Raw genomic sequence first — 25,030 nt, 5'->3', positions numbered from 1 at the left:
CGAGGCGAGTCGCTCCGACTCGTCATTTCATAGTAAGAACAGTTTGATGAAATAAATGAAGCTAAAATGTTTCCTTTACCCCAAACCTGTTCTTAAAAGATCTCTCAACCCTTAAATCCAGGAATTTATCTAGAGTTCAAGCCGATCATAAAATTTGCTTATTTATTATGTGTGTTATTTATGTTTCACACTCCAGGTAATTGCGAGGTCCCGGGGACGTACGAACGTGTCAGGAAACAGTGTGACAACCATCAGTTCTGCTTCTTCTTCGCATACGTGGATAACGACCCGTGTCCGTCCATTTCGAAATACCTGGAGGTGGTGTACAGCTGTGAGCAGAACGGTACGTGGATGTGGAGGTGGAGGTGGAGGAGGCGTGGACACGAACGTTGTTCCTTTAATTCTAAAATTAGCTTAGTGTTTATGCTTAGTGGCGAGTTTATTAGGTACACTTTCCATTTTTTCCCCCCACACAAATTCCAACAAGTCACGTACGGGACTGTGGTGCGTGATGTTGATGCGTTTTTCATGGTCCACACTAAATCCTGAATCATTTTGTTTGTGTGTGTGTGTGTGTGTGTGTTATTTCAGTGTGTGTGAGAGGTCTAGGAGTTGAAGATGGCAACATTACAGACTCGATGCTCTCTGCTTCCTCATCGATGGCTGGACAAGAACCGGCAAAAGCTCGACTCAATGGAAACTCCTGCTGGATGCCTTCCAGCACCGGTTAGCCTCACATCAGACTTTCCCACTCTACGTTTTTACTTAGCGAACCACTTAGTAAACACTAGTTTATTAACCCGTAGTGTTTATGATATGGACTGGCGTTTGAAAGAAAGACCACAGCTAAAAACTTCCTATAAGTACCGAAATAAATCTTTCTCACCACAAATATTCAACAGCTCTTTGCCTAGCGTCACACAAAAGCTTCCCAGAACCGTGTTCTCAGAGTTCTCACTACTTTTTACAGTTCCACAATCGCTCCTAATATAATTTAGTTAAAGGCATGGTCTGCATTTACAAATGCTTTCTCAAAAGCATGCATTCGCAAAAGTTTTTATGGTCAGGAGAAAAAAAAACCCCATAAAGAAAATAGAAAAAAATCAGGCATATCAGTGTAGATTAATGTATCATGGTAGGACGTCTCTGTGAGGTCTAGCACAAAGAATCAAACATTTCTGCAAGCTCCCGAGCGGCACAACAAGCTGTCTGGGTGGGAGGGGCATACTCTTCGTCCCCTGTCAATCATTAGCCAACCCTGGACCATCTGTGTGCTCATGTATGAGGGAGAGGGCGGAAAGCATTTTCCCCTGAGTACGGCTGTTACGCTGCCCTGTGATGCAGCATGAGCAGCAGTTTTAAAAGCTGCTATTGGCCGGCTTCACATCTCTCAGAGGAAGCGTGCGATAGTCTTCCTCCACCCTCCGCTCGTCTACAGTACACAAACCTATTAAACAGCTGACCCTCTACCCATGTGCATCAGGTACTTCCTGGATCCAGGTGAGCCTACCTAAGTTGAAGAAGATCACGGGGGTGGTGATCCAGGGCTGCCCCACTAATGATCACTGGGTGACCATGTTTAAAGTCCAGACCAGCTTGGACGGATTCTCCTGGACCGACTACGCCGTCGACGGAAAGGTAAAATATAATATACGTTATTTAAATATTTATCATTCATAAGTATTTATTTATACGATAGCACGGTTGAATTCATATTTCATTATCTATAACAGCGGCACAGACAGTAGTTCCGGCTCGTTCTAAAATGCTACGGTTACTACGGTAACAGCGCTTCCCACATTTAAAAACGTGTTTAAAAAGTGCGTAGCGGTTGATATGGTGATGTTTTCCGTCAGGAGATGTTTACGTAAGATTTCTGGAAGGAGTCTCCAGTGTCAGTGTCTGTGCTTGGACATCTTCAGGACAGAGGAGTTTGCGTTCTTTGCCGTTTCTCAGAGAGAGACAGAGGGAGAAATAGAAGGAGACAGAGAGACATAGAGAGATAGACAGAAAGAGAGACAGAGAGACAACAAGAGAGAGAGACAGAGAGACAGAGGGAGAGATAGACAGGGAGAGACAGAGAGAGTGAGAGACAGAGAGAGACAAAGACAGAGATAGACAGAAAGAGAGACAGAGAGGCAGACAGAGAGAGAGACAGATGGAGAGAAGGAGAGAGACAGCGAGAGAGAGACAGAGGGAGAGATAGAAGGGGGAGAGACAGAGAGTGAGAGACAAAGAGAGACAAAGACAGAGACAGAAAGAGCGAGAGAGACATAGACAGAGAGCGACAGAAAGAGCGAGAGAGACATAGACAGAGAGCGACAGAAAGAGCGAGAGAGACATAGACAGAGAGCGACAGAAAGAGCGAGAGAGACATAGACAGAGAGAGAGAGAGGGAAAAAAATAGTGAGGAACTTCAGGAACTAATTTGTTAAATGTAACTATAAATGGATAAAAGTATGACGTGTCATTGTTTAATAAATATTCAAATGTGTGTGTGTGTGTGTGTGTGTGTGTGTCTGTTGTAGGTAGAGGAGTTCTTTGGTACAGTGGACAGAAGTTCTCCTGTTACTCAGCTGTTCGGGAACCCCGTGTCTGTGAAGTACATACGGATCGTCCCATCAGAGTGGCACAACCAGGCCGGTCTACGGTTCGAAATCCTCGGCTGCACGCCGGACTGTACGTAAACACGCTCTCCTAACGCTCCTCCTGAACACCGCCACACAGCCTACCTCCGAGCATTCACACACTCTCCGCATCACTCACACACTCACTGAAGTGCGAATCAGAACCAGAGCAAATCTAATAATATTCTAGAAACCTCCTGAGATATGGCGGTACGAGATTGTTCAGTGCACACTCCTCTACAAGGTCTGATTGAAACGATCTTCAAGTGAGACCTACTGTAATAATCGCCCTCACTGTAACTATGGAAACAGAGCTATTGAGAAATGAGTTCATGTTATAAATATATTATTTACGTACCAGTTAGTATGTGTGAGTATGTAGGTTTTACAACAACTAAAACAATCAAGATACAAGCTTTAAAGTGCTCTCTCTCTCTCTCTCTCTCTTTCTCTCTCTCTCTCGCTCTCTCTTTATACGTACATAATATTCATTACCCGGTGTAAAAAAAATTCCTGACTGGACATTTGCAGCTATTTTTGCAACAGTTGTTAAATTTTCCCTCCTGCACTTCTTCTGATATTTACATTTTTCTAAATGCTGGACGAAACCCTCTGAAACCATAGTGGGCCTTGTTGTTAGCAAAACCTACATCTTGTGTATCATGACAATGTCTTCAAGTATTTTTGTATTTATTATTTTAAGAGTTTTCTAGAAGGTGCTCGGAGTTAATGATTGGAAGATGAATCCAAAGTGCCCTACCTCATCACTCTCCTGAAGGCTTACGTTCCCTCAAGTGATCAATGACCGTCGCTTAGTAGTGCCTACTCAGCGTGGCTCAAGGTCCCTTTCCAGAACCTTCGCACTAACTGTCCCTCAGCGGTGGAACGAACTTCCAACCTCAATCCGGACCGCAGAATCTGTCACTATCTTCAAAAAACAGCTAAAGACCCAGCTCTTCCGTGAACACCTAACCAATCCCTAAAACGCCAACCCCACATTATCCTAAAAATACAAAAAAAAAACAAAAAAGCCTACTCTGGCACTTTAACCTCTTCTCTGCGCACTTTGCTTCTCTAAAACGCAATTATAAATCTTGTATGGTAAAACTTGTATTGTTCTTCACTTGAGATATCGCTTTGCTTGTATTTCCTCATTTGTATGTCGCTTTGGATGAAAGCATCTACTAAATGAATAAATGTAAATGTAAATGTAAAGAGTGTGTGTGTGTGTGTGTGTGTGTGTATAGATGCCATTAATTGTGGAACAAAACCCGACTTGGACCACTCTGTAGACAGACTGACGTAAGTTCGTTAATGATTCCCTCAAAAAGTCTATCGCACTTTACCGTCACGAATCTTTTACCAGTTATTTTTCATCATCTTGTTATTTATTTCTTTTTAAATCAGTTATAATAAATCCTTATTGTGTTTGACTTCAGAGTCCACTGCCCTGCTGGTTGTGCGAATGGAGACTACAGTGTGTTTGGAACCATTACTTACCGAGGGGTGAGAACAAATCACGCACTCCCGAGATTACACAACATCTAACATCCTGATTTGAGGAAAAAAGTTCAAAACATTGTGAGGTATTGCCGGGTATCAGCGATACGCTTCTTTTACTGCTTTAAAACCACAATCAGACTACTGGAGCTGGTGGAAACATCTACTTAAGCGGTTACGTTGCATTGGATTACTGTACATTAGAGAGTTCATTTTATCAGCTATAAACGACAGCTTAGTATCTCCAATACAAATAGATCTTTAAACTTTAGACTTACTATTATTACAGTTTTTGGTCAGACCAACAGTTGGTCTGTTATGTTTTGAATTATGGGAGATCTTCTTATATGCCATGTTACCTTTATTAATTACGATAAAATAGGACATCTCAGCGTAGGGCAACCGCTTCCCAATCACATCGATCGGTTCCTGTGGGCGAATAATAATCTAGACTCTAGAATCTTGTTTGAGAAACACAGTCGAAGCGAATTCGATCATACGATCGAGGTCAGACTTTCGAGATATTGTATTACGCTGATTAGTGAGCTGTTTCGTCGTAGGACTCTACGATCTGCGCAGCTGCGATTCACGCCGGTGTGGTTCTCAACGAGATGGGAGGAGACTGCACCGTCCTTAAAGCTCCAGGACAGAACTTCTACAGTGGCTCCAGCAGGAACGGCATCACCTCCAAGCAGTACGCACCCTTTCCTCGTTTCCCTGCGGGCTTTACTGAACTGTCGATTTAAAGTGATTTAATAACGGCTGCAAAACAGACCAAACAGGAAAAAAATATATGGTTGAAAAGCCGATTCACCGAGGGGGAAAGGACATTTGTGGTTAATTTTGCTTGGTGCCAACTTTATCCTGATCTTTTGTCTGTGAATTCATAAACCTCGGCCTTTTGAGCCAATAGAAACTGAGTGGGCGGGGCTGTGGTCTCTTTGATTGTGTTACTGTTACATCAGAAAGAATTTTCACTCAACACGGTTTAGGTTTTTTGTTCTAAAATTCTGTTGTTTGTTTTTTTTTTTCTCTCGCTGCCTGCTGGGAGATTCTTGCAAACTCTTATTATGGTCAAAGTGTAGAGATGTTCTGTGAAAAGAACACTACAGACGTTCCTTGTGTCATCATTTCCTCATACATTTTTTTTCTCCATTCTTCAGATACAGTGGAACTTACTCTGTGTCCTACCAGTTTGCTGATGGAGGTGTGGCTATTTTGAGTATTTTTTTTTTGGTGTTAATTAATTGATTTTGGTATCCTCCATCAGAACCTGAGTGTGTGTGTGTGTGTGTGTGTGTGTGTGTGTGTGTGTGTGTGTGTGTGTGTGTGTGTGTGTGTTCTCCTGCGCAGAACTCAGATGTTCAGGAAACGACTGGTACGAATTTGGCGAGTTCTGCTACAAACCCTTCCTGGAGAAGAAGACATGGCACGAGGCTCAGTCTGCATGCAGGAGGCACGGCGCAGAGCTCGTCTCTATCATGTCCCTGACGGAGCAGAGCTGGATCGAGAGCTACCTCTACATGGGTACAGACAGATCATGAGCAAAGGAGGAGGAATAGAGGAAAGGAGAAAGAATGAGGGTTGGGATGATGGGTACATTCTGAGGGCGCCATTACTTTTGTCCAAAATGAACAGCTTGTCTTATTTGCCTTACTTTATGGATGTGTTTGGGTTCCATATGAAACATATGAGATTCACAAAGAATTTGTGTGTGTAACTGAGATAAAATGAGGAGAACCCAGAGAGTGAAGGCGAACTGCTGTAGCACACATCTAACACTCGTTCTCCGTCGTTCTGTAGCCACCAGTGATGTCTGGATCGGACTGAATGATCTGGAGTTCTCAGGATACTTCACCTGGTCAGACAGACACGAGGTGAAGTTCACGTACTGGGCTCCCGGAGAACCCAACAACCATCTGGGCTTTAAGGAGGACTGCGTGGAGATGTACCATCAGGTATGTGATAGCTGAAAGGGAAAGAAAGATAGAAAGTGTTTTCCAGCACTGCTTGTCTTCTGACTCGATTCTCTCAGTTCTGACTTGGTTCTGTTTTTCTGACTCACTTCTGTTTGTTCTGACTCTCTTCTTTTTGTTGACTCAGCTCTGACTCGCTTCTGTTTGTTCTGACTCAGTACCATGTGTTCTGACTCAGTTCTGTTTGTTCTGACTTGGCTCTGTTTGTTCTGACTCAGTACCATTTGTTCTGACTCAGTTCTCTTTGTTGTGACTCAGCTCTGACTCGCTTCTGTTTGTTCTGACTCAGTACCATGTGTTCTGACTCAGTTCTGTTTGTTCTGACTTGGCTCTGTTTGTTCTGACTCAGTACCATTTGTTCTGACTCAGTTCTCTTTGTTGTGACTCAGCTCTGACTCGCTTCTGTTTGTTCTGACTCAGTACCATGTGTTCTGACTCAGTTCTGTTTGTTCTGACTTGGCTCTGTTTGTTCTGACTCAGTACCATTTGTTCTGACTCAGTTCTCTTTGTTGTGACTCAGCTCTGACTCGCTTCTGTTTGTTCTGACTCAGTACCATGTGTTCTGACTCAGTTCTGTTTGTTCTGACTTGGCTCTGTTTGTTCTGACTCAGTACCATTTGTTCTGACTCAGTTCTCTTTGTTGTGACTCAGCTCTGACTCCCTTCTGTTTGTTCTGACTCAGTACCATGTGTTCTGACTCAGTTCTCTTTGTTGTGACTCAGCTCTGACTCGCTTCTGTTTGTTCTGACTCAGTACCATGTGTTCTGACTCAGTTCTGTTTGTTCTGACTTGGCTCTGTTTGTTCTGACTCAGTACCATTTGTTCTGACTCAGTTCTCTTTGTTGTGACTCAGCTCTGACTCCCTTCTGTTTGTTCTGGCTCAGTACTGTTTTTTTCTGACTCAGTTTGTTGTGACTCAGCTCTGACTCGCTTCTGTTTGTTCTGACTCAGTACTGTTTTTTTCTGACTCAGTTTGTTGTGACTCAGCTCTGACTCGCTTCTGTTTGTTCTGACTCAGTACCATTTGTTCTGACTCAGTTCTGTTTGTTCTGACTTGGCTCTGTTTGTTCTGACTCAGTACCATTTGTTCTGACTCAGTTCTCTTTGTTGTGACTCAGCTCTGACTCGCTTCTGTTTGTTCTGACTCAGTACCATGTGTTCTGACTCAGTTCTGTTTGTTCTGACTTGGCTCTGTTTGTTCTGACTCAGTACCATTTGTTCTGACTCAGTTCTCTTTGTTGTGACTCAGCTCTGACTCGCTTCTGTTTGTTCTGACTCAGTACTGTTTTTTTCTGACTCAGTTTGTTGTGACTCAGCTCTGACTCGGTTCTGTTTGTTCTGACTCAGTACTGTTTGTTCTGACTCAGCTCTGACTCGGTTCTGTTTGTTCTGACTCAGCTCTGACTCAGTTCTGTTCTGTTCTGACTCAGAACTGTTTGTTGTGACTCAACTCTGACTCGGTTCTGTTCTGTTCTTTTCGTAGACGGGTCGATGGAACGATGTAACCTGCACTGAACTGAACACCTACATCTGTAAAACGCCTAAAGGCCATTACCCTCTGCCCTCCATTAAACCCACTGTGTACGGCTGCCTTCAGGTATGTGACGCTCGCTGACACAATTGTTATTTATTTATTTATTTACTTACTTACGTACTTACTTATCAGTTTAAATATGCTGAGAACGAAAAGTAGAAGACAGAAATCTGTATTGCTAAATCTGAAGGCTGTCACTTCTCACAAACTCTCCCCATATACTCAACAAGAGTTTAGTTGTTTATGTGTCTGTCTGTGTGTGTGTGTGTGTGTGTGTGTGTGTGTGTGTGTGTGTGTGTGTGTAGGGCTGGGATGCTTTTGAGTACTCTTGTTACTGGTTTGAGGAGACAGCCATGACCCGTGCTGAGGCCAAGGCTTTTTGCGAGAGTAAAAGCAGCACTCTCCTTCACATAATGGATGTGTGAGTGTTTTTTTTTAAAAAACATATTTGAAGTGCATATTTTTATTTATTTACATTTACAAAGCGTAAGCATCAGAGTGTACCGACCTTTTCCTGCCCTTCTACACCACAGGTACGAGCAGGCCCACTTCACCGCATTTCTAAGCGCTTACTCGGGTACCTGGTGGATTGGTCTGAGAGCGAAGGGTGAATTAGGAGGAGTGGATTATCAGTGGGATAACGGAGCGTCACTCCTCTACACCCACTGGGACAGAGACTATCCTGGTAATGTGCCACGAATTAATTAGCTCAAATGCTCAATCTAAAAATAAAAAAAACCCTAGTATCTCGGAAAATAGATTTAAAACGTTTAACGACGTTTGCCTGCAATTTGTAGCTTATTCTGAGATTACATTTATGGCACGGAATAAATTTGTATAATATTTCCGCCCATTGTTCATCGACCCAGATGATAGCAAAGGCGACTGTGTCACCATGACGACGAAGCCTATCACAGGTTTATGGAGAAACCAGAACTGTGACCACTCGCATCCATTCGTCTGCGAATCGCCTAGAAATGGCATCTCCCCGTCCACTCATGCACCGACTCCGCCCCCCGCCACTGGGTGTGCTGATGGCTGGTCCAGCAAGCCACACTTCAGGCAGTGCTACAGGGTGAGAGACATGGGAGGAACGTTACGTCCCAGTGTATGCTGGGAAATAGAAGATGGACGCTGAACAATAGAGTGCAACAATATATCGTTAATATTTCTTAACAAAAGTTCATTATTTAGGTATCGTTAGCCATTAAGTCACATTAAGATGTCACTAAGTATTTGCATAGCAACATTTACAGTTTAGCTCTAGCTATTTTGTCTCAAAAACCGCAGTCTCAGACCAAATAGGGGAAAGAAATATGGCCGGAAAGCCGAATCACTGAAGGGGAAAGGACATTGTGGTTCATTTTGTTGAACGCGGTTTATGTGTTTTAGTTTTCTGTGAGCGATTGTTTACCTGACGATGTTTATTTTTATTATTAGCTCTTCACGGTGGATTATTCCAAAAAGAAAAGCTGGACAACAGCTCGAGACGACTGTTTGTCCCGCGGAGCCAACCTCATCAGCATCCATAACGTAGAGGAGGAGATCTTCATAGCCACCTACACCAAAGGGAAGACGCAGTGGATTGGTTTGACCCAAGACCCCACGAGCGGAGGTGCGTGTCACTTGCTACACCGTTCCTACCCTACACTTAACCTACGTTAAGGGTTTGGAAGCAGATCTGTTTAAGCAAAGGGTACGGATGAGGAGCTGAGTAAAGAGTAAAGGATTAAAGCGCCGCTGCCTCGTTACCCGTCTTTAGGTAGAGATGAAGCGAGGGCTAAAATGCACTGAAACACTATCAGGACTGTATTGTGGGTAATGTAGGAAAAGTGAAAGTAGACGTGAAATAAGTTTAAACTAAAACGCTCATCACGAAATTGTTGAAGATCGCGTGTTGATTATGGAGATCAATATGCAAGTCGTTCATGGGTGAAGCGTTCCTTTAATGCACTCACTGTCTATTGTTCAGAGATGAAATACCCAGGCAATGTGTGATCGCAGGTTATCACTGGAGCGACGGTTCACCTGTCACTCACACGAACTGGGGCGACGGTGAGCCGAATGACCACGGAGGTCGGGAGAATTGTGTGGAGTTGGTTACCACGACGAACGGCACGTCCTTCTGGAACGACCTCACCTGTGACGCCCATCTGGATTGGGTGTGCATGATCGCCAAGGGCAAGCCACCCATCATCCCCCCAGTGCCTCCTCCACCTATACCAGGTAACCACATTAAAATAAATAAATAAATAAATAAGTCCCGAAGATGTTTAGAAAATTAAAGTTACACCTCTGACTTTGCAAAATAAATAAATTCTGACCAATCATATTCTGTGGTATTGTGTCTTTGCGTGTTTTCAGCCCCTGACTGCGGAGACAATCCCGGCTGGAGGAAGAACAACGGCATCTGTTATTACTACAACGACACGGACGTGGTGGACTTCCACACCGCCCTGACCAGGTGCTACGCTGAGAAAGCGCAGCTCGTCTCCATCCTGGACCAGCAGGAGCAGACGTTTGTGGTGTCCATGGTAGGATCACAACCCTTCTATATTAAAAGTGTATTAAAAGAGAGAGTGATCTTGTGTGTGTCATATAGTTGTTGTTTTTTTAATGATGATGATGAATATTATTATTATTAATGTACAAGCTTGCTGCATGTGAAACGTCTCTCTGTCGCAGGTAGGAACAGGAAAGATTGCCTCAGCGTGGATCGGGTTGCGGATGTTCGGAGTCGTAGAAGGAGAGTACTTGTACGTCTGTCCTTCGTTTTCATTTCTCCGTACAGTAGAGCGCGTCCCAGGTGTTGTCTGTGTTTCTATTGTACAGGTTACGTTTGTGTTTCTGCACTCAGGTGGGTGGACGGGTCTCCGGTGACATACGTGCACTGGGCACCAGGAGAGCCCAATAACGCTGACGGAGAGGAACAGTGTGTGCAGATGCAGAGATATCCAGGTACAATGACCACAATATAAAACTTAATACCATCATAATGAATTTTCAGTTTGATCGTGTAAAAAATGTAATTAAGAATAAGACACGTCCTCTACTATCTGACCTTTTATATTTCGTGCGGCCAATTATCGGCCGAAATGCCAATATTAAAATGTATATTTCCGAGCTTATTTGTGACAGCGTTAGCTTTTTGCCTGTTCGCTTAAGGCACGTGGAACGACGTGAACTGCGGCCGGGACATCGCAGGCTACGTGTGTAAGAAACTGCCAGGAGATCATCACACTCCCCCGCCACCTACCCCCGCGTGGGACGGGAACTGCCCTTCTGGTAAAGTTCATGACGCACTAGCGTCTTTATTTCCTGTCATCTGATGCTCACATGACAGCTTTGGAGTTTATTCTGATCAGTGTCGTCGCATTTCAAATCGGCGTGCTCCCGATTCTGAAAAGAGCGTCGTCATCTGTGCACACTAATTAATCCTCCTACTGTAGTAAACGTTTTATAGTCTGTATTTAAAAACTTAAAATTGGTGCTATATTATATCGCCTCCAGCTTTTCGCCACAATTCGGCCTTCAATTCGGCCTTTGGAAGGCGGGGGCGTGGAGGGACGACACGATTGACAAATTGAGCTTAGGCAGTAAAGTAATTATGGTTTTTCAAGATGGCCGCCTCATAATGTTCTAGCTTCTTTTTTTTTTTTTTTTTTTAGCTACAGTGAAGTTTTGTTCACATTGTATCCTAAACTACAAATCTACGTGACGTCACCAAAGACCTGAAAGTGGTTTGAGGAAGTTATTTATCAAAAACTACAAAATAAATTAACTCGCTAGCTACATTAGCCTCGTAGCTCTTCAGACACCAAATATGTCTTAGCAAATTGGCTATCTTTGGGATAAATGGAAATGGAAACTTTTCGATTAAATGTCCTTTTGAACTGTATTAGTTTGAGGAAGGACATATGTGTGTTCCAGGTGTTCAGATGGGTTTGTTTTTTTTCAGGGTGGCTGCGTTTCCATAACAAGTGCTACATTATCAGAGGGAGGTATACACACAATGAGGAAAAAGCCAACTGGACTTACGCGCGAGACTGGTGCAAAGAACACGAAGGACACCTTGTCGTCATCGACGACATCAACGAGAACGGCAAGTGTCCCAATAAATAACTGTCGTTCTCTATACCTTTATCATATCCAGGATTTATCCAATAAGATAAGATCATACAGAAGGACTCTTAAATCCTCAATTCTGATTGGTCAGAGGTTGTTGATTAATTTTCTATAACAATAGTTGACAATAGTGCAGCTGCAAAAAATCACCGGTTTATATTAACCCTTTACTGCATGGTGTTGCCATGTGGCAACAATTAATTTATCTCCATTTTTTGGTAGGCAATAATACAAAACTACTATTTTCCTATGTAAGTGGAAAAAGGGGGCTTTAACTTTCACATAACAAAAATAAATGCCATGCCATGTGACCAGGAAGTGCTGTTTGCACTTTCTTTTCTGCAGTCACATGGCGTGGTGAAGTTCATCCAAGGAGGTGCTTTCAAAATTTGATCAATTTTTAAATATTCAGACGAAACTACTTAAAGGATAAACTGAAACACTATCTGAGATAAGTTAACATTTATTAGTTGTCATTTAAACAGGTTTATATGTTCTGAGTATTCTGTTAAATGGTAAAATGTAATTGTTGCCGTGTGCCAACAAGATGCGATAACAAAACTGTCGTATGTGCGTTCATGAACTGAAACAGGCCAAAAAAGTCACTCTAATAGTATATTTACCATTTTTTTCCACATTCAAAGTAAGAAAAACTGGAGTCATTTCAGACCATGTTTTCAAAATGTTATGTTACAAGAGAAAGATTTAAGAATTCAGGAGAAAGAATTCACCCAAAACATGTTTGGATCAAATTTTTGTAAGGATTTTGAGATATAATGACAAGTTTTACTACAAAATGCAACTTTTACATGCTTACTAGGTGGCAAAAAAACCCTCTGCAACTTATAGTCGGGATAATGCAGTAATTACAATTGTGATCTCATACAGTTTGTGTTATTTTTGACTATATGATGCACACCGATGCACACTGTTGCCATACGGCAACAATTTATCACTAACCCCATAAAAACATTTTTTTAAAAAGATTTTCAAACATTTTTAACACCTTGTTTATTACTTCAACTAATTCAAGTAATAAAAATCCATAAAAAGATTTTTGATGTAAATGTAATAATTCTCCGCAAACCTCCAAAAAAACATTAGCATCGTACGAGTGCAGTGTAGTATCACAATTTGCTGATGTTTGACGTGTCCATGTCACTCGCCAGAATTCGTGGCTAGTTATCTGAGAGACGTGAGCCACGCGGCATGGATCGGTCTGTCTGATCGGCTTCATGAGGGGAAATTTGCTTGGAGTGATGGAGTGAGTCCGGTCCTGTTCACCAACTGGGCTGATAAAGAACCCGACAACAACGAAGGCGAGGTGAAGTTTTACAGTTTACATCTTCTTTTTATTCACTGACGATATAAACTCTACACGCTGTCATGCTAGATAGAAAAGCCACGGGAAAGACGTGCAACGCAATATTGCTTTTCATTAGTGACACGCAGAAAACGTTACACGCTGAAAAGCAAAACCTTTGCATCGCTCTTACTGTCTTACGTCGCAGCAGGGGATTGCTTTCTTTTCCCCTGTTTTACGTGAATGTAATTCCCTATTGCATCACATATCACTTTGATCGGCGTGTCGCAGCCGTGTCATACTGAAATGCAGTCACAGCATCACCTAAACCACACTTGCGGAGAAACACAGAAGGCCCTGTAAGCATCATTTTACTGTCCAGAAGGTGTTGTTTTCCAAGTATAAAAAAAGGAACTGATCAAAGAAGATTAAAGCTGTTCAAGTTGACCTCTGACCTTCTTTTCTAGGAGCACTGTGTGTCCATGGCTCATAACCACCGAGTTACAGGTCGCTGGAATGACGAGAAGTGTGACGAGAAAAGAAGCTGGGTGTGCTACAGAAAGAAATGTGAGGGGTTTTTTGTTGTTGTTTTGTTTTCAAATGTATTTTCTTATCTGCTTAATTTTTTTACTTTATCGAGTATTATTTTTGCTCATATTGTGGTTCCACAGCCAGCAATCTTCCTCCTCCTCCTCCCACGAGCAGTCCCTGTCACTCAGACTACATCTCCTGGTATAAGAACTGCTATAAGCTGGTGTCGGAGCCGAAGCCGTGGGACGAGGCACAGGCCGCTTGTGAGAAGGAGGGAGGAAACCTGGCCAGCGTGGATATGAGCTATGACCAGGCCTTCATCTCAGCAGCGCTGCAGCAGAATAAAGAGGACACATGGATCGGACTCAGACGCAAAGTACACACGCCGTCTGATTCTTTTAGTTAAAATAAATAAATAAATTTTAAAAAAGCACAGAATTGAGTGTATAGGAAGAGCTCACACTTCCTAGCTCATGTTTTATTTATTTATTTATTTATTTATTTTTAAAGCTGCTAAATCTGATGGATCACGTTTAGAATACTCACTATGGTATTAATTTATTTCTGTTTTGCTCACCAGCATCAGAACAGCGTAAACATCGCTAAACAGCATCAGATTTTTCTTAATATAAGAAACAACATACATTTGCTAGTTCCATATATCCTCGTGAATTCAACCTGACCTCTTTTATTTATTTATTTATTTATTTATTTATAAACTTATTTATTGTTCAATATGATATAGAAAGCTAATGTAGAAAAATTGCAGAAAAAAAATTGACTAGCAAACTTAGCTAGGTAGCTAGCTTAGCTAACAATTCGTCCATGGAATAGAAAAAAAACACAGTAAGGTGTCGAGCTGTTATTTTCCAATAATGCCACTTTGTCAGCGACTTCTCTGTTTTATTTATTAAGGAGTGACACGTTGGACTTTTTATCATGTTTATAATTACGTTTAACGTCGTGGAACATCACACAAGTGAAACAATACACGTTATTTCCTACTGTTTCTACAAAAAGTTGTTCCGTCACCTGTCTCTCTCTTAAAGCTCTCCTCTGATTGTTACGAAGCACCAACACTGGAGACTCCTTACTAAATGTTAACATTCTTAATCTGTTTATCTGTCCCTCTGTGAGTCGTTACTATAGAAACGATAACATATTTGAAAGAGCACAGTAATATAAAGTAGATTTGAGAATGATGCCTATAGAAATTTGTCCGTTTACAGCACAGAGAAGGAGTATGGTGGTCATGTGACCGAGCACCACTGCGTATCAGCCATTTTCGGTCTTAAGTATAAATAGAGCTGTGATTTATGGGATGTTTTAAAACACACCGATGTGCCAGTCGATGCCTGGGGTGAACCGGGACGGTAAAAATGTCTGTCGTTGTCTGCAGGAGGACGACAACACGTACCGGTGGTCTGACGGCTGGCCGGTGTTCTACACGCACTGGGGTCCGGGAGAGCCAACCAATCACAAAGAAGAGGGCTGTGTGAGCATGCACGGCCGTTCCCACTTCATCCAGGGCACGTGGAACGACACGGATTGCAAAGTCGCTAAGCCGTACCTCTGCAAGATCTCACATGGTAAACTTACCGGATGACCATGGGTGTGTGAGGGCTTCTTCTAGGCGTTTGAAAAATCTAGCTATCTATCATGCTGTGTGATGTAACAGTGTGACAACACGAAGAACTTGCTTGGCTAGGCAGCTAGTGATATTAAAATAATAATAATAATAAAAAGGTATCATGTAAGAAATAGCACACACTAGGGAGCATGCTGTTAGAGGAAAATGATCCACACCAGAGAGGAGTGATGAAGTTGGTTAGTTTCCTATAACAGCACATCCTGAAGTGTTTTACTCCTCTTATGCCACAGCAACGTGGCAACAACATCAACAGATATGATGTCTTTGTCTTTATCTAGAGTCACCTCCTCCAACCCCGCCTCCAGGGGACGGTGAGTGTTTGCCATTCTGGCACGCGTACGGAAGTTACTGCTACATCGTGTTCAATGACAAGCAGGGCCGCTCCTGGCCCGAGGCACGACACCTCTGCCAGGAGATCCCAGGGAGCGACTTGGCGTCGGTACACAGCAGAGCCGAGGTGGAGTTCCTCACCAAAACCAACAACACCGGAATCCATCACTTATGGCTCGGCCTCTCCAAGGACGCCTCATGTACGCTTGGGTTATTTTTTTTTCTGATAGACTTTACCAGAAATGCAGAATATCCTGTTAGAGGGAAGGAAAAATGCTTACTCCTTGAAAGTTTGTGTTAGCAGATATGGGCGGAGTCAAGTAAAGGTTTTAAGTAATAGAAGTGATACAGGGAGTCAGTTTACACTTTGGAGTAAGATTAGTGATGGATGTGGGTGGAATTAAGGAGTATGCTTAATTTTCCTTAAGTGCGAGAAGTGATGCATATGTGGGTGGAGCCAGAGAGTCAATCTAAGCTTAAAAGGAAGCTGAGTGATGCAGATATGGGTGGAGTCAGCGAGTCAATCTAAGCTTAAAAGGAAGCTGAGTGATGCAGATATGGGTGGAGTCAGCGAGTCAAACTAAGCTTAAAAGGAAGATGAGCGAAAGAGATGTGGGTGGAGTCAGAGAGTCAGTTCACACTTTGAAGTAAGACGAGTGATACATATTTGGACGGCGTCAGAGTCCATTTAAACTTTGAAGTAAGAGTGACATGTGGACGGAGTCAGAGAGTCCATTTAAACTTTAAGGTAAAAGGAGGGATGCAGATGTAGACAGAGTCAGTAAAATTTTTAAAGTGGTAGAAAAGGTGGATACATGGGCGTCGGGGTGTCTGTTGTGATATATCTGGGGTCGGAGTCTGTGTCAGTTTAGTCTTTGAAGAAGGAGGACTGAGGCAGATGCGGGTGGAGTCAATTTAAACTTTAAATGAATATGAGATGAGATGAATATGTAGGCGGAGTCTGTTTAATACTTAAAGTACGGAATGATACAGATGTGGGAGGAGTCAGCTAAAGCATTGATGTAGATGAGGTGATGAAGATGTGGGTGGAGTCAACTTAAGAGTTAAAGTAAAAGATGCAGATGTGGGTGGAGTCAATTTAAGACTTAAAGTACAGAATGATACAGATGTGGGTGGAGTCAATTTAATACTTAAAGTAGGGAATGATACAGATGTGGGCAGAGTCAACTTGAGTTTTAAAGTAAGAGATGCAGATGTGGGTGGAGTCATCTTAAGCATTGAAGTAGGTGGAGTGATGAAGATGTGGTCGGAGTCAGGCAGTCTGTTTATGCGGATGGAGGTGATCTTCAATCTTATTTATTTAAGAGTCTTTATAAAAATGACTTCTTTTGGAGGTGTTTTCGATTGAATGTAGTGTTTTTGGTGTAAATGTACTTGGTAAAAAATACATCTGATGTGATTGTTAGCATTTATTTTAAAAAGGTTATAACGGTTAAAAGGTTTGATCAGAGATTCTCTGAGAATGAATAAAATCGTATTATTTTTCACACTAGCAGTAACGAACGCGTGTAAATGGGTTTCAGACGGCTGGGCCTGGACGGATCTGAGCGCGCTGGGTTTCACCAATTGGGCTCAGGGCGAACCGAACGGCGACGGACACGCCGGGACTCGAGAGGACTGTGTGGAAATGTACAAGGACGGAAAATGGAACGACAACAGCTGCTTGGAGAAGAGAGGCTTCGTCTGCAAACGCCACCAGCGTGAGATCCACGTTCTCATCAAACTCTTAGAACCCTCTCGAAACCCTCTCGCTACACAGAACCGTACTCATCAGGACATCTTTTCTTTCCCTTTGCAGATTATTCCACAGGAACTCATGAAAAAACCAGTGCTACCGTTTCTCCAACCCTTCGTGAGTCGTTTCTTCTTCTTCTTCTGAGCTATACCAGAGGCATCACTATTTCTAAAAACGAAATGGTCACATGACCTTTATATTTAACATTTAGATTTATAAAGCACATCTAAACACGGTGGCTTAGTGGTTAGCACGTTCGCCTCACACCTCCAGGGTCCGGAGGTGTGTGCGGAGTTTGCACGTTCTCCCCGTGCTGCGGGGGTTTCCTCTGGGTACTCTGGTTTCCTCCCCCAGCCCAAAGACATGCATGGTAGGCTGATTGGCGTGTCCAAAGTGTCCGTAGTGTATGAATGGGTGTGTGAGTGTGTATGTGATTGTGCCCTGCAGTCCTGTGCCCAGGACTGGCACCCTGTCCAGGGTGTACCCCGCCTTGTGCCCGATGCTTCCTGAGATAGGCTCCAGGTTCCCCCGCGACCCTGAAAAGAAGTAAGCAGTTGAAGATAGATGGATGGATGGATGTATGGATGGATCTAAACACTCCAATGAGTTTAAATGTCATCCAAAGTGGTGTATGAATAAGGTCTAGTCATTTCAAACAGCAATGTTTGAAAAATAAAATACAAATCAGTGAATTAATAAAACAGATGAAGAGACAAAAATCAGAAGACTTACTACAGAATAAATTTGAAGGTTTTTTTGTTTTTTTTTTGGAGGGGTTAAAAATGTCTACCATCATGAAAGACTTTTTTTTTTTTTTTTTTTTTTTAAACAATCTCCAAGCAGATCCAGCAGGAGCCATCACCGGGGCTGTAATCGGAGCTGTGCTGGCCGTGGCGGTCGTCGTGGCCGCGTTATACTACATCTTCAAGGTGAAAGGAGTGAAGCTGAGCAGTGTCAGTCTCCCGAGCAGCAGCAGAAATCACGTCGACGTGGTGAGTTACGTACGTCTTCCTTAGAAACGGCTCGTCGCAAAGCGCCGATCAACAACACTGTGTTATTATGAGGAATAATAATAATAATAATAATAATAATAATAATGAAAGAGTCTTTATTGGTCACGTATATGTTACAGCACAGTGAAATTCTTTTCTTCGCACACCCCAACATGTCAGGAAGTTGGGGTCAGAGTGCAGGGTCAGCCATGATACAGTGCCCCTGGAGCAGAGAGGGTTTAGGGCCCAACAGTGGCAGCTTGGCAGTGCTGGGGCTTGAACCCCCGACCTTCTGATCAATAACCCAGAGTCTTAACAGTACAAGATTTGTTTTGGTTATTTTTGTGCTAGAGGAGCAAAGTGCACAGAGTAGAGATGTAAGAGCAGGTATAAGTGCACTTTATTTTAAAATTATTATTATTATTATTATTATTATTATTTGAGTAGGGGCAAGTTAGGGGTTAGTTACGTGTTCATGGAAGAGGTGGGTCTTTAGCCGTTTTTTGAAGACTCTGCTGTCCGGATTGAAGATTGGGTGGTGATTCATTCCATCACCGAGGGACAGACGGTCAGTTTGAAGCAATAATGAGTCTTTGTTGGTCACATATACAGTAGAGCACAGTGAAATTGTTTTCTTCGCATACCCCAGCCTGTTAGGAAGTTGGGGTCAGAGTGCAGGGTCAGACATGATGCAGCGCCCCTGGAGCAGAGAGAGTTAAGGGCGTTGCTCAAGGGCCCAACAGTGGCAGCTTGAACCCCCGACCTTCCGATCAGTAACCCAGAGCCTTAACCTAAACCACCACTGCCCCACTTGAACCATTGCAGCAATCAGGGCTGCCAGGTCTCAGCAATTAGGGCTAAAAATAGCCCTAAAACATTCAGGTATTCTCGATCTCTGCATGGGAAACAAGTTCGCCGTGGTGCGCATGCATTTCTGATCTGTAGCATCGCCTGGTACTCCATAATACCCCTTTTCCTTTTCCCAATCTTTGCAATATATCTTACAACACTGATTTATTTCTTACACAATACTACATGCTGCTTTTGTTCACTTTTTTCCTTCTTTCTCTTCTTGCAGCCCGCTTTCAACAACCCGAACTTCAGCGGCGAATCAGACACATGAAATCGTGAAGTGGGCGTGGCTAAAAGTTGTACAGAAAGCCGCTAAACCTCAGAGAATTCCGACATGTGATCAAATCGTAATCTGTGTGTTTTAGCTTTTTTTTTTTTTTTTTGGAGTTCAAATGTTTTTGAAAGGTAATTTTTTTTTTAGATTATATCAAAGCTAGAGAGAAAAGGTAGGAAAAAAAGTTAAATGTTAAAAATTCAAATGTTGCTTGTATGTACATTTAAATATACTTGAAATAAAAAACAAAGAACAAGTATTTCTGTCTCTGTCTTTACATGAAGAAAAACAAAAACACAACATTTGGATGATTTTTTCCCCAAAAAACTTTATTGCCTGCGAAGTATCAGACAAAAATCAGAGCTGTGGTCGGCGCTCAGAGAGGAACCGACGATCCGACTCGACCCCTCGCTTCTCCATCGAAGCTACAAATGTCTGCATAAACAGCTGTGTGTGGGGGTGGATGACTGATCTTTTTTTTTTTTTGGTAAGTTAAAGGAAAGAAAAAGAAAAAAGAACAAAACTCATTTAATTGCCATTCTTTATACAGCGCTGTACATAACACTATTTACATCTGTCCAACAAGGCAAAATTACAAAATGATTCCGAACAATCTGATGGAAAGTTTTGTTTGTTTTTTTTCCTTCTTCTTCTTTTCCCTCCCTCCCCCCATCGTTTATCTTGAAACTCATGGTGCATGTGGGAAGAAAAAACACGCTCCGTTTTGCACGTCAAAAACACCCTCACGCATGTGATATAGAACATAAAGCATAAACTCGTATACATGATTCGGACTTTTACAGAACGATCGCGTGATGCGGAAATATGGAGGACCTTTTCATTTAGTGTACAAAGATGAAACAACAAACAACAACAAAAAAAAAAAAGAAAAGAAAAGAAAAAAAAACACATCCTGTAAAATTTGTCTTAAGAACAAGTAAAACAGCGTTCTTTGGAAGAATTGAAAATTCGACAAAAGCTGGAAAAAAAAAAAAAAAAAAAAAAAAAAAAAAAGCATTATCACATGATCAGACAGGACAAATAGTTCTAGAGTTTTCCTTTCGTTGATAATTTATGATAAAAATAAATACAGTAATACAATTTCCTTTTCGGATTTCATGTGCAGCCCTTAAATCTCAGCCGTCCTTACAAAGTTCACATTTCCAGTACAGGAATCCCGCTGGGAACCTCAGAAAGAAAATAAAAAGCCAACGTTTTCCAAAACACACCTTTAAACCAAGAACCAAGTTACTGTCTGTCTCCGTGTGTGCGCGCGAGTGTGTGTGTGTGTGTGTGTGTGTGTGTGTGTGTAGCTGGTTTGAGAAATGCTTTTCATGGCACTCGTTTAACAGTGGACAACAGCAAGGACAGGCACACACACACACACACACACACACACACACACACACACACACACAAAGCCAACTATGTGTTATTGCTCTGAATCCAGCTGACATTTTCTGGAGGAAAAAATATTTTGTAGTAAAAAAATAAATAAATAAATAAGTAAATGAAAAAAAAAAAGGTTGGAGTTGAAAATTTGGTTACGGAATTTTGGAGAAAAATTCGGATCGTGTCACGTTTCAGAAAGGTTAGCATTCTTCTGTAGTTAAAACACTGAAATTAAATACAATAAATAACAATCAGTTTGATTTAAACGATGGCTGGGAAAAATACTCCTTTCTGATTGGCTGTTTGAAGGTAACTTTGCTGGAATGCATCAATGGAAACGATCGGAAACGAAACCGAACCCCAAAAGTGACACTTTGACGAAAAATTCAAAAAAGGTGACGCGGCAAATCGTCCTCGGTCGCTTTGTTCGCCAGGACAGTTTGCAGTTCCATATTTAATAAATAACGTGAGACCTACAGCAAAGCTTCTGGATGTTTCTTAGTTTTTATTTTGACTTAAACGTAACAACTGCCAGAGTTTCCTCGGATATCCATCTCCTTCGCCAAAACGTTCGGTTCTCTCGAACGCAAACCGAACGAGACCTCGCTCGAGCAGCACTTCCAGAGGAAACGATCGCTAAAGATTCTGCTGTGCAAGACAAGAAAATCTGCTGAGAGTGAACGGGGAGAAGATTTCAACGCACTGAGATTTGGGGGGAAAAAAGAAAAAGAAATAATAATAATAATAATAATAATAATAATTCTATCAGGCAAAAAAAAAAAAAGAAAAAATTGATTTGACCTCAAACGTCACTGGACGAGACGACGCGATGATAACGACCCGGATGAATATAGTGGGAAAGTTAACCAACTAGCTAGTTTCTTTTCCGCCTCCCCAGATGTGCGCTAAACAACAGTAAAAGGCGAAACATCTGCATTGGTGATGATAATAATAATAATAATAATAATAATAATAATAATAATAATAATAATAAATATCAGGCCGTTTATTTATTTACGAAAGAAAACGTAACCAGAATTGAACGTCTTTCACGTCACGTCCCCTTCAGTGAATCGTCTTCTCCGCTGAGATTTCAGGTGTCTCTCATGTTGCCATAGCAACAGGTTTAAAAAAACAAAAAAAATATATAAATGCTACAGCTGAATTGTAAGTATTGGCACCTTTGCAATCCCAGTCTGGCTACGAAGCAGAAAGGACACAACGTGCTTGTTTTTTGTTGTTGTTGTTGTTGTTGTTGTCGTCCCCTCAGCATCGTAGCCATTCCTGTTTCCTCCCCGGAAAGTGCATTAAGTCTGAACCCACATCCAGAGACAGATGCGAATCAAGAAACTGATATCATTACACACAGCTGTCACGAGTTCATCTGGGTTTAAAAAAAAAATCTTTAGATCTGCAGTGGCTTTGTTTCATTACAGCAGTTTCACTATAAGGCACAAGTGTTTTATATACTAAAGGTGTGAGATTATGTTCAGGTACAACTCAGGCCCTGGGTTTGTGCAGGTACAGGTGTGTGTGTGTGTGTGTGTGTGTGTGTGTGTGTGTGTGTGTGTGTGTGTTAATTGTTCCTCTGCCTCTGTTGTCCGCTTGAGGTAGAATTATATTTTGTTAATTGATTTCAAATTTGGAAAAAAGTTTGAAAAACAAAACAAAAAACAAAACAAAACAGTGGCTTTATATTTCAAATTCCAATCAAATACGTCTTCACTGTGGATCTGGAAAAAACAAACAAACAGTGAAGCGCAAGTGATGAACTTCGGAGCTGGATCACAGGAAAATAACTTTAAAAAAAAAAAAAGAAAAAAAAAAAAAAAAAAAAGAACATCATTTCATGTCAGTTGGAAGCCTAAACATCAGGGTAAAAAAAAAAGAAAAAAAAAGTCTTTCCAAAGAGGGGGAAAAAAAATTCAAGATCAATATATTACTAATAATAAGGAATAACAATAGTAATAATAATATAGACGAAATAAATAAGAGTGGGATCACAGTTTTTTGGGTTTTCCACAGGAGATATGAAAAACGTGGGGTTTAAATTAATGAGTCACATGATAAGAGGAAACGAGTGCAAAGTTAAAGTTGAAACATGTAGTGTGGACTTCATGTTTGTTCCCTCTATTTGTCCTTTAGAGCGGCGAAAGGAAAGAAAAAAAAGATGAAGTCAGCGTCTCGCTCTCTCTCTCTCGCTCTGTGTGAGATTCCAGTGATTTTCAGCTTCTTCTCTGTGTGAAGAAATGTCTTTACATCGACTTGCTTTCTTTCAGAACGAAGTGCAAACGGACTTCCTTCCTTCCCGAAGCAGAACATAAAATAATTAAAAGACGCCCGTTTTCCCTCTCACACACACACACACACACACACACACACACACACACACACACACACACACACACACACACACACACAAGCTCACGGGCCGCTGCAAGGGTTCGAGGTGTCCAGTCTGAGCCAGTGGAGACCTTGGCGAGTGTAACGCACCAGAACCGGCATGCTGGAGGTCAAACTCAGGTGGCCGAGGACCTTGTCCAGATCGCTCAACAGACCTGCAGACACACACACACACACACACACACACACACACACACACACACACACACAGGTGACAAACTGATCCACGATTTGCTACATTCTTTTAACCAGTAAAGAAAAAACGAAATGAAAATAAAACAGGAAACAAATGAAAAGTTCAAACTCGTAAGTTGTACATCACCGCCCTCTAGTGGCCAAAGTCATAAATCACAAAACCACCTTCACTTTTATTCTTCCTTCCATTTATTTCTCTTTTTAACCTTTTCTTATCGCTCTTTCCCCTTCTTTCCTTCTTCCTTTCTTTCTCGATTTTTCCTCTCTTTCTCTTCCCGTCCCTCTTTCCATCTTCCCTTCCCTCGTTCCATCTTCATGTGCTTCCATCTTTCCAACATTCACTATTTCCCTTCTTTCTTTTTCCATTTCCTTCCTTCCCTGCTTCTTTTAACCCAATTGACCACCTTTTCTCCCATCATTCCTTCTACCCTTCTTTGTTCTTCCTTTCCTCCTTCTTTTCCCGCTTTCCTCCCTTCCGTTCTTATTTCCTTACGTCCTCCCCACTTTCCTTCCTTCACTGCTTCTTTTAGTTCCATTTCCCCTCTATCCACCCTTCGTTCCTTCTTTCCATCCTTCTGTTCCCACGTTCCATTATTCCCTCAATCCTTCCTTCCTACATTCAGTCCTATTTCCCTTCTTCCCTTGCTTCCTCAGCTCCAAAAATAAACACAGATGTTTAAAGTAGGCGTGACTTAACGACCCAGGGAAAGTTCATTAAATATTAATGACTGTTTGAATGAGGTTAACGTGGGTCATATGACCGTATGAATAACTAGTGACTTTCCAATGGCAGATTTTCTCCTCTTAAGTGGGCGCGGCCAAAGTGGTGACATGGCTGAAACTTTACTGGGTTGCCGTCACTCATTGAACAGCTCAGTGGAGTCAAAGCATGTGCTTAGAAATGTCACCTTTGACCCCGCATGTGTCCTGAACCTACCGGTGCGTGTGCGTGCCAGCTCCTCGGCCTGTTCCCATGTCTCGTGAGCGTTGAGGAAGAGAGCGGTGATGTTGATGTACGATGACGCCATCTGCTGGATGAGCTGAGGAATGGACACAGTGCTTCCGCTGCCGCTGGGATTGGAGATGACCGAACTCGCCGGGGACGGCATCGGGGACCTCGGGGACGAGCTCCTGGGAGACAGACGGAGAACGTTGACACAGTTCCTTTTCTTCAGTGGAGTATTAAAACACCTTAAACATTGGAGACAGGAAGCAGGAAGGCAGGACTTACTTTGAGATGCAGGGGGAAGGAGCCTGCATCGTCTTGGAGCTCTGGAAACAGCAAAAAAACAAAAAAAAAAAAAAAAAAAACACAAATCTAATGAAAAACAGTAAAACACCAAGCTGTCCATTATATATAAGCCTACTTCAGAAAGCAGAACAACCTCCAGGACACCAGGCAGTCTGGCTTCAAGAGCAATCACTCCACGGAGGCTCTGCTTTCAGTCACTGAGGCCTTACGACTAGCAAGAGCAATCTCTAGATCATCTGTCCACATCCTACTCGACCTCTCTGCTGCTTTCGACACTGTGAACCATCAGATCATCCTGCCAGCTCTCTCCATCACTGGAACGGTTCTGCGCTAGGTG

At 42.2% G+C, this 25,030-nt stretch overlaps 2 protein-coding genes across 2 annotated transcripts in view; one reads left to right on the top strand and one right to left on the bottom strand.

Moving 5' to 3' along the window:
* Window positions 1-19,680, top strand: part of LOC108279015 (macrophage mannose receptor 1) — a 35,993-nt gene extending 16,313 nt beyond the window's left edge. The window contains exons 21-50 of the mRNA XM_017492891.3: window positions 197-343; window positions 592-726; window positions 1,484-1,638; window positions 2,529-2,679; window positions 3,875-3,929; window positions 4,067-4,133; window positions 4,688-4,821; window positions 5,291-5,334; window positions 5,481-5,654; window positions 5,931-6,085; window positions 7,587-7,700; window positions 7,943-8,058; window positions 8,171-8,322; window positions 8,507-8,712; window positions 9,078-9,252; window positions 9,642-9,863; window positions 10,002-10,171; window positions 10,323-10,393; window positions 10,495-10,595; window positions 10,803-10,922; window positions 11,596-11,739; window positions 12,932-13,086; window positions 13,533-13,632; window positions 13,737-13,972; window positions 14,996-15,185; window positions 15,526-15,777; window positions 17,122-17,298; window positions 17,397-17,450; window positions 18,177-18,325; window positions 19,404-19,680. Of these exons, the coding sequence (XP_017348380.1) occupies window positions 197-343; window positions 592-726; window positions 1,484-1,638; window positions 2,529-2,679; window positions 3,875-3,929; window positions 4,067-4,133; window positions 4,688-4,821; window positions 5,291-5,334; window positions 5,481-5,654; window positions 5,931-6,085; window positions 7,587-7,700; window positions 7,943-8,058; window positions 8,171-8,322; window positions 8,507-8,712; window positions 9,078-9,252; window positions 9,642-9,863; window positions 10,002-10,171; window positions 10,323-10,393; window positions 10,495-10,595; window positions 10,803-10,922; window positions 11,596-11,739; window positions 12,932-13,086; window positions 13,533-13,632; window positions 13,737-13,972; window positions 14,996-15,185; window positions 15,526-15,777; window positions 17,122-17,298; window positions 17,397-17,450; window positions 18,177-18,325; window positions 19,404-19,448 (4,166 nt within the window). The 3' untranslated portion in view covers window positions 19,449-19,680. The remainder of the gene's footprint in view (window positions 1-196; window positions 344-591; window positions 727-1,483; window positions 1,639-2,528; window positions 2,680-3,874; window positions 3,930-4,066; window positions 4,134-4,687; window positions 4,822-5,290; window positions 5,335-5,480; window positions 5,655-5,930; window positions 6,086-7,586; window positions 7,701-7,942; window positions 8,059-8,170; window positions 8,323-8,506; window positions 8,713-9,077; window positions 9,253-9,641; window positions 9,864-10,001; window positions 10,172-10,322; window positions 10,394-10,494; window positions 10,596-10,802; window positions 10,923-11,595; window positions 11,740-12,931; window positions 13,087-13,532; window positions 13,633-13,736; window positions 13,973-14,995; window positions 15,186-15,525; window positions 15,778-17,121; window positions 17,299-17,396; window positions 17,451-18,176; window positions 18,326-19,403) is intronic.
* Window positions 19,681-19,759: 79 nt separating this feature from the next.
* Window positions 19,760-25,030, bottom strand: part of aff1 (AF4/FMR2 family, member 1) — a 55,804-nt gene continuing 50,533 nt past the window's right edge. The window contains exons 17-19 of the mRNA XM_053687708.1: window positions 24,673-24,713; window positions 24,379-24,572; window positions 19,760-23,401 (exon numbers count right to left, since the gene is read on the bottom strand). Coding sequence (XP_053543683.1) covers window positions 23,268-23,401; window positions 24,379-24,572; window positions 24,673-24,713 — 369 coding nt within the window. The 3' untranslated portion in view covers window positions 19,760-23,267. The remainder of the gene's footprint in view (window positions 23,402-24,378; window positions 24,573-24,672; window positions 24,714-25,030) is intronic.

The sequence above is a fragment of the Ictalurus punctatus genome, chromosome 18 (genome assembly GCF_001660625.3).
Source record: "Ictalurus punctatus breed USDA103 chromosome 18, Coco_2.0, whole genome shotgun sequence".
Lineage (NCBI taxonomy): Eukaryota > Metazoa > Chordata > Actinopteri > Siluriformes > Ictaluridae > Ictalurus > Ictalurus punctatus.
This window is presented reverse-complemented; position numbering and strand designations above follow the sequence as displayed.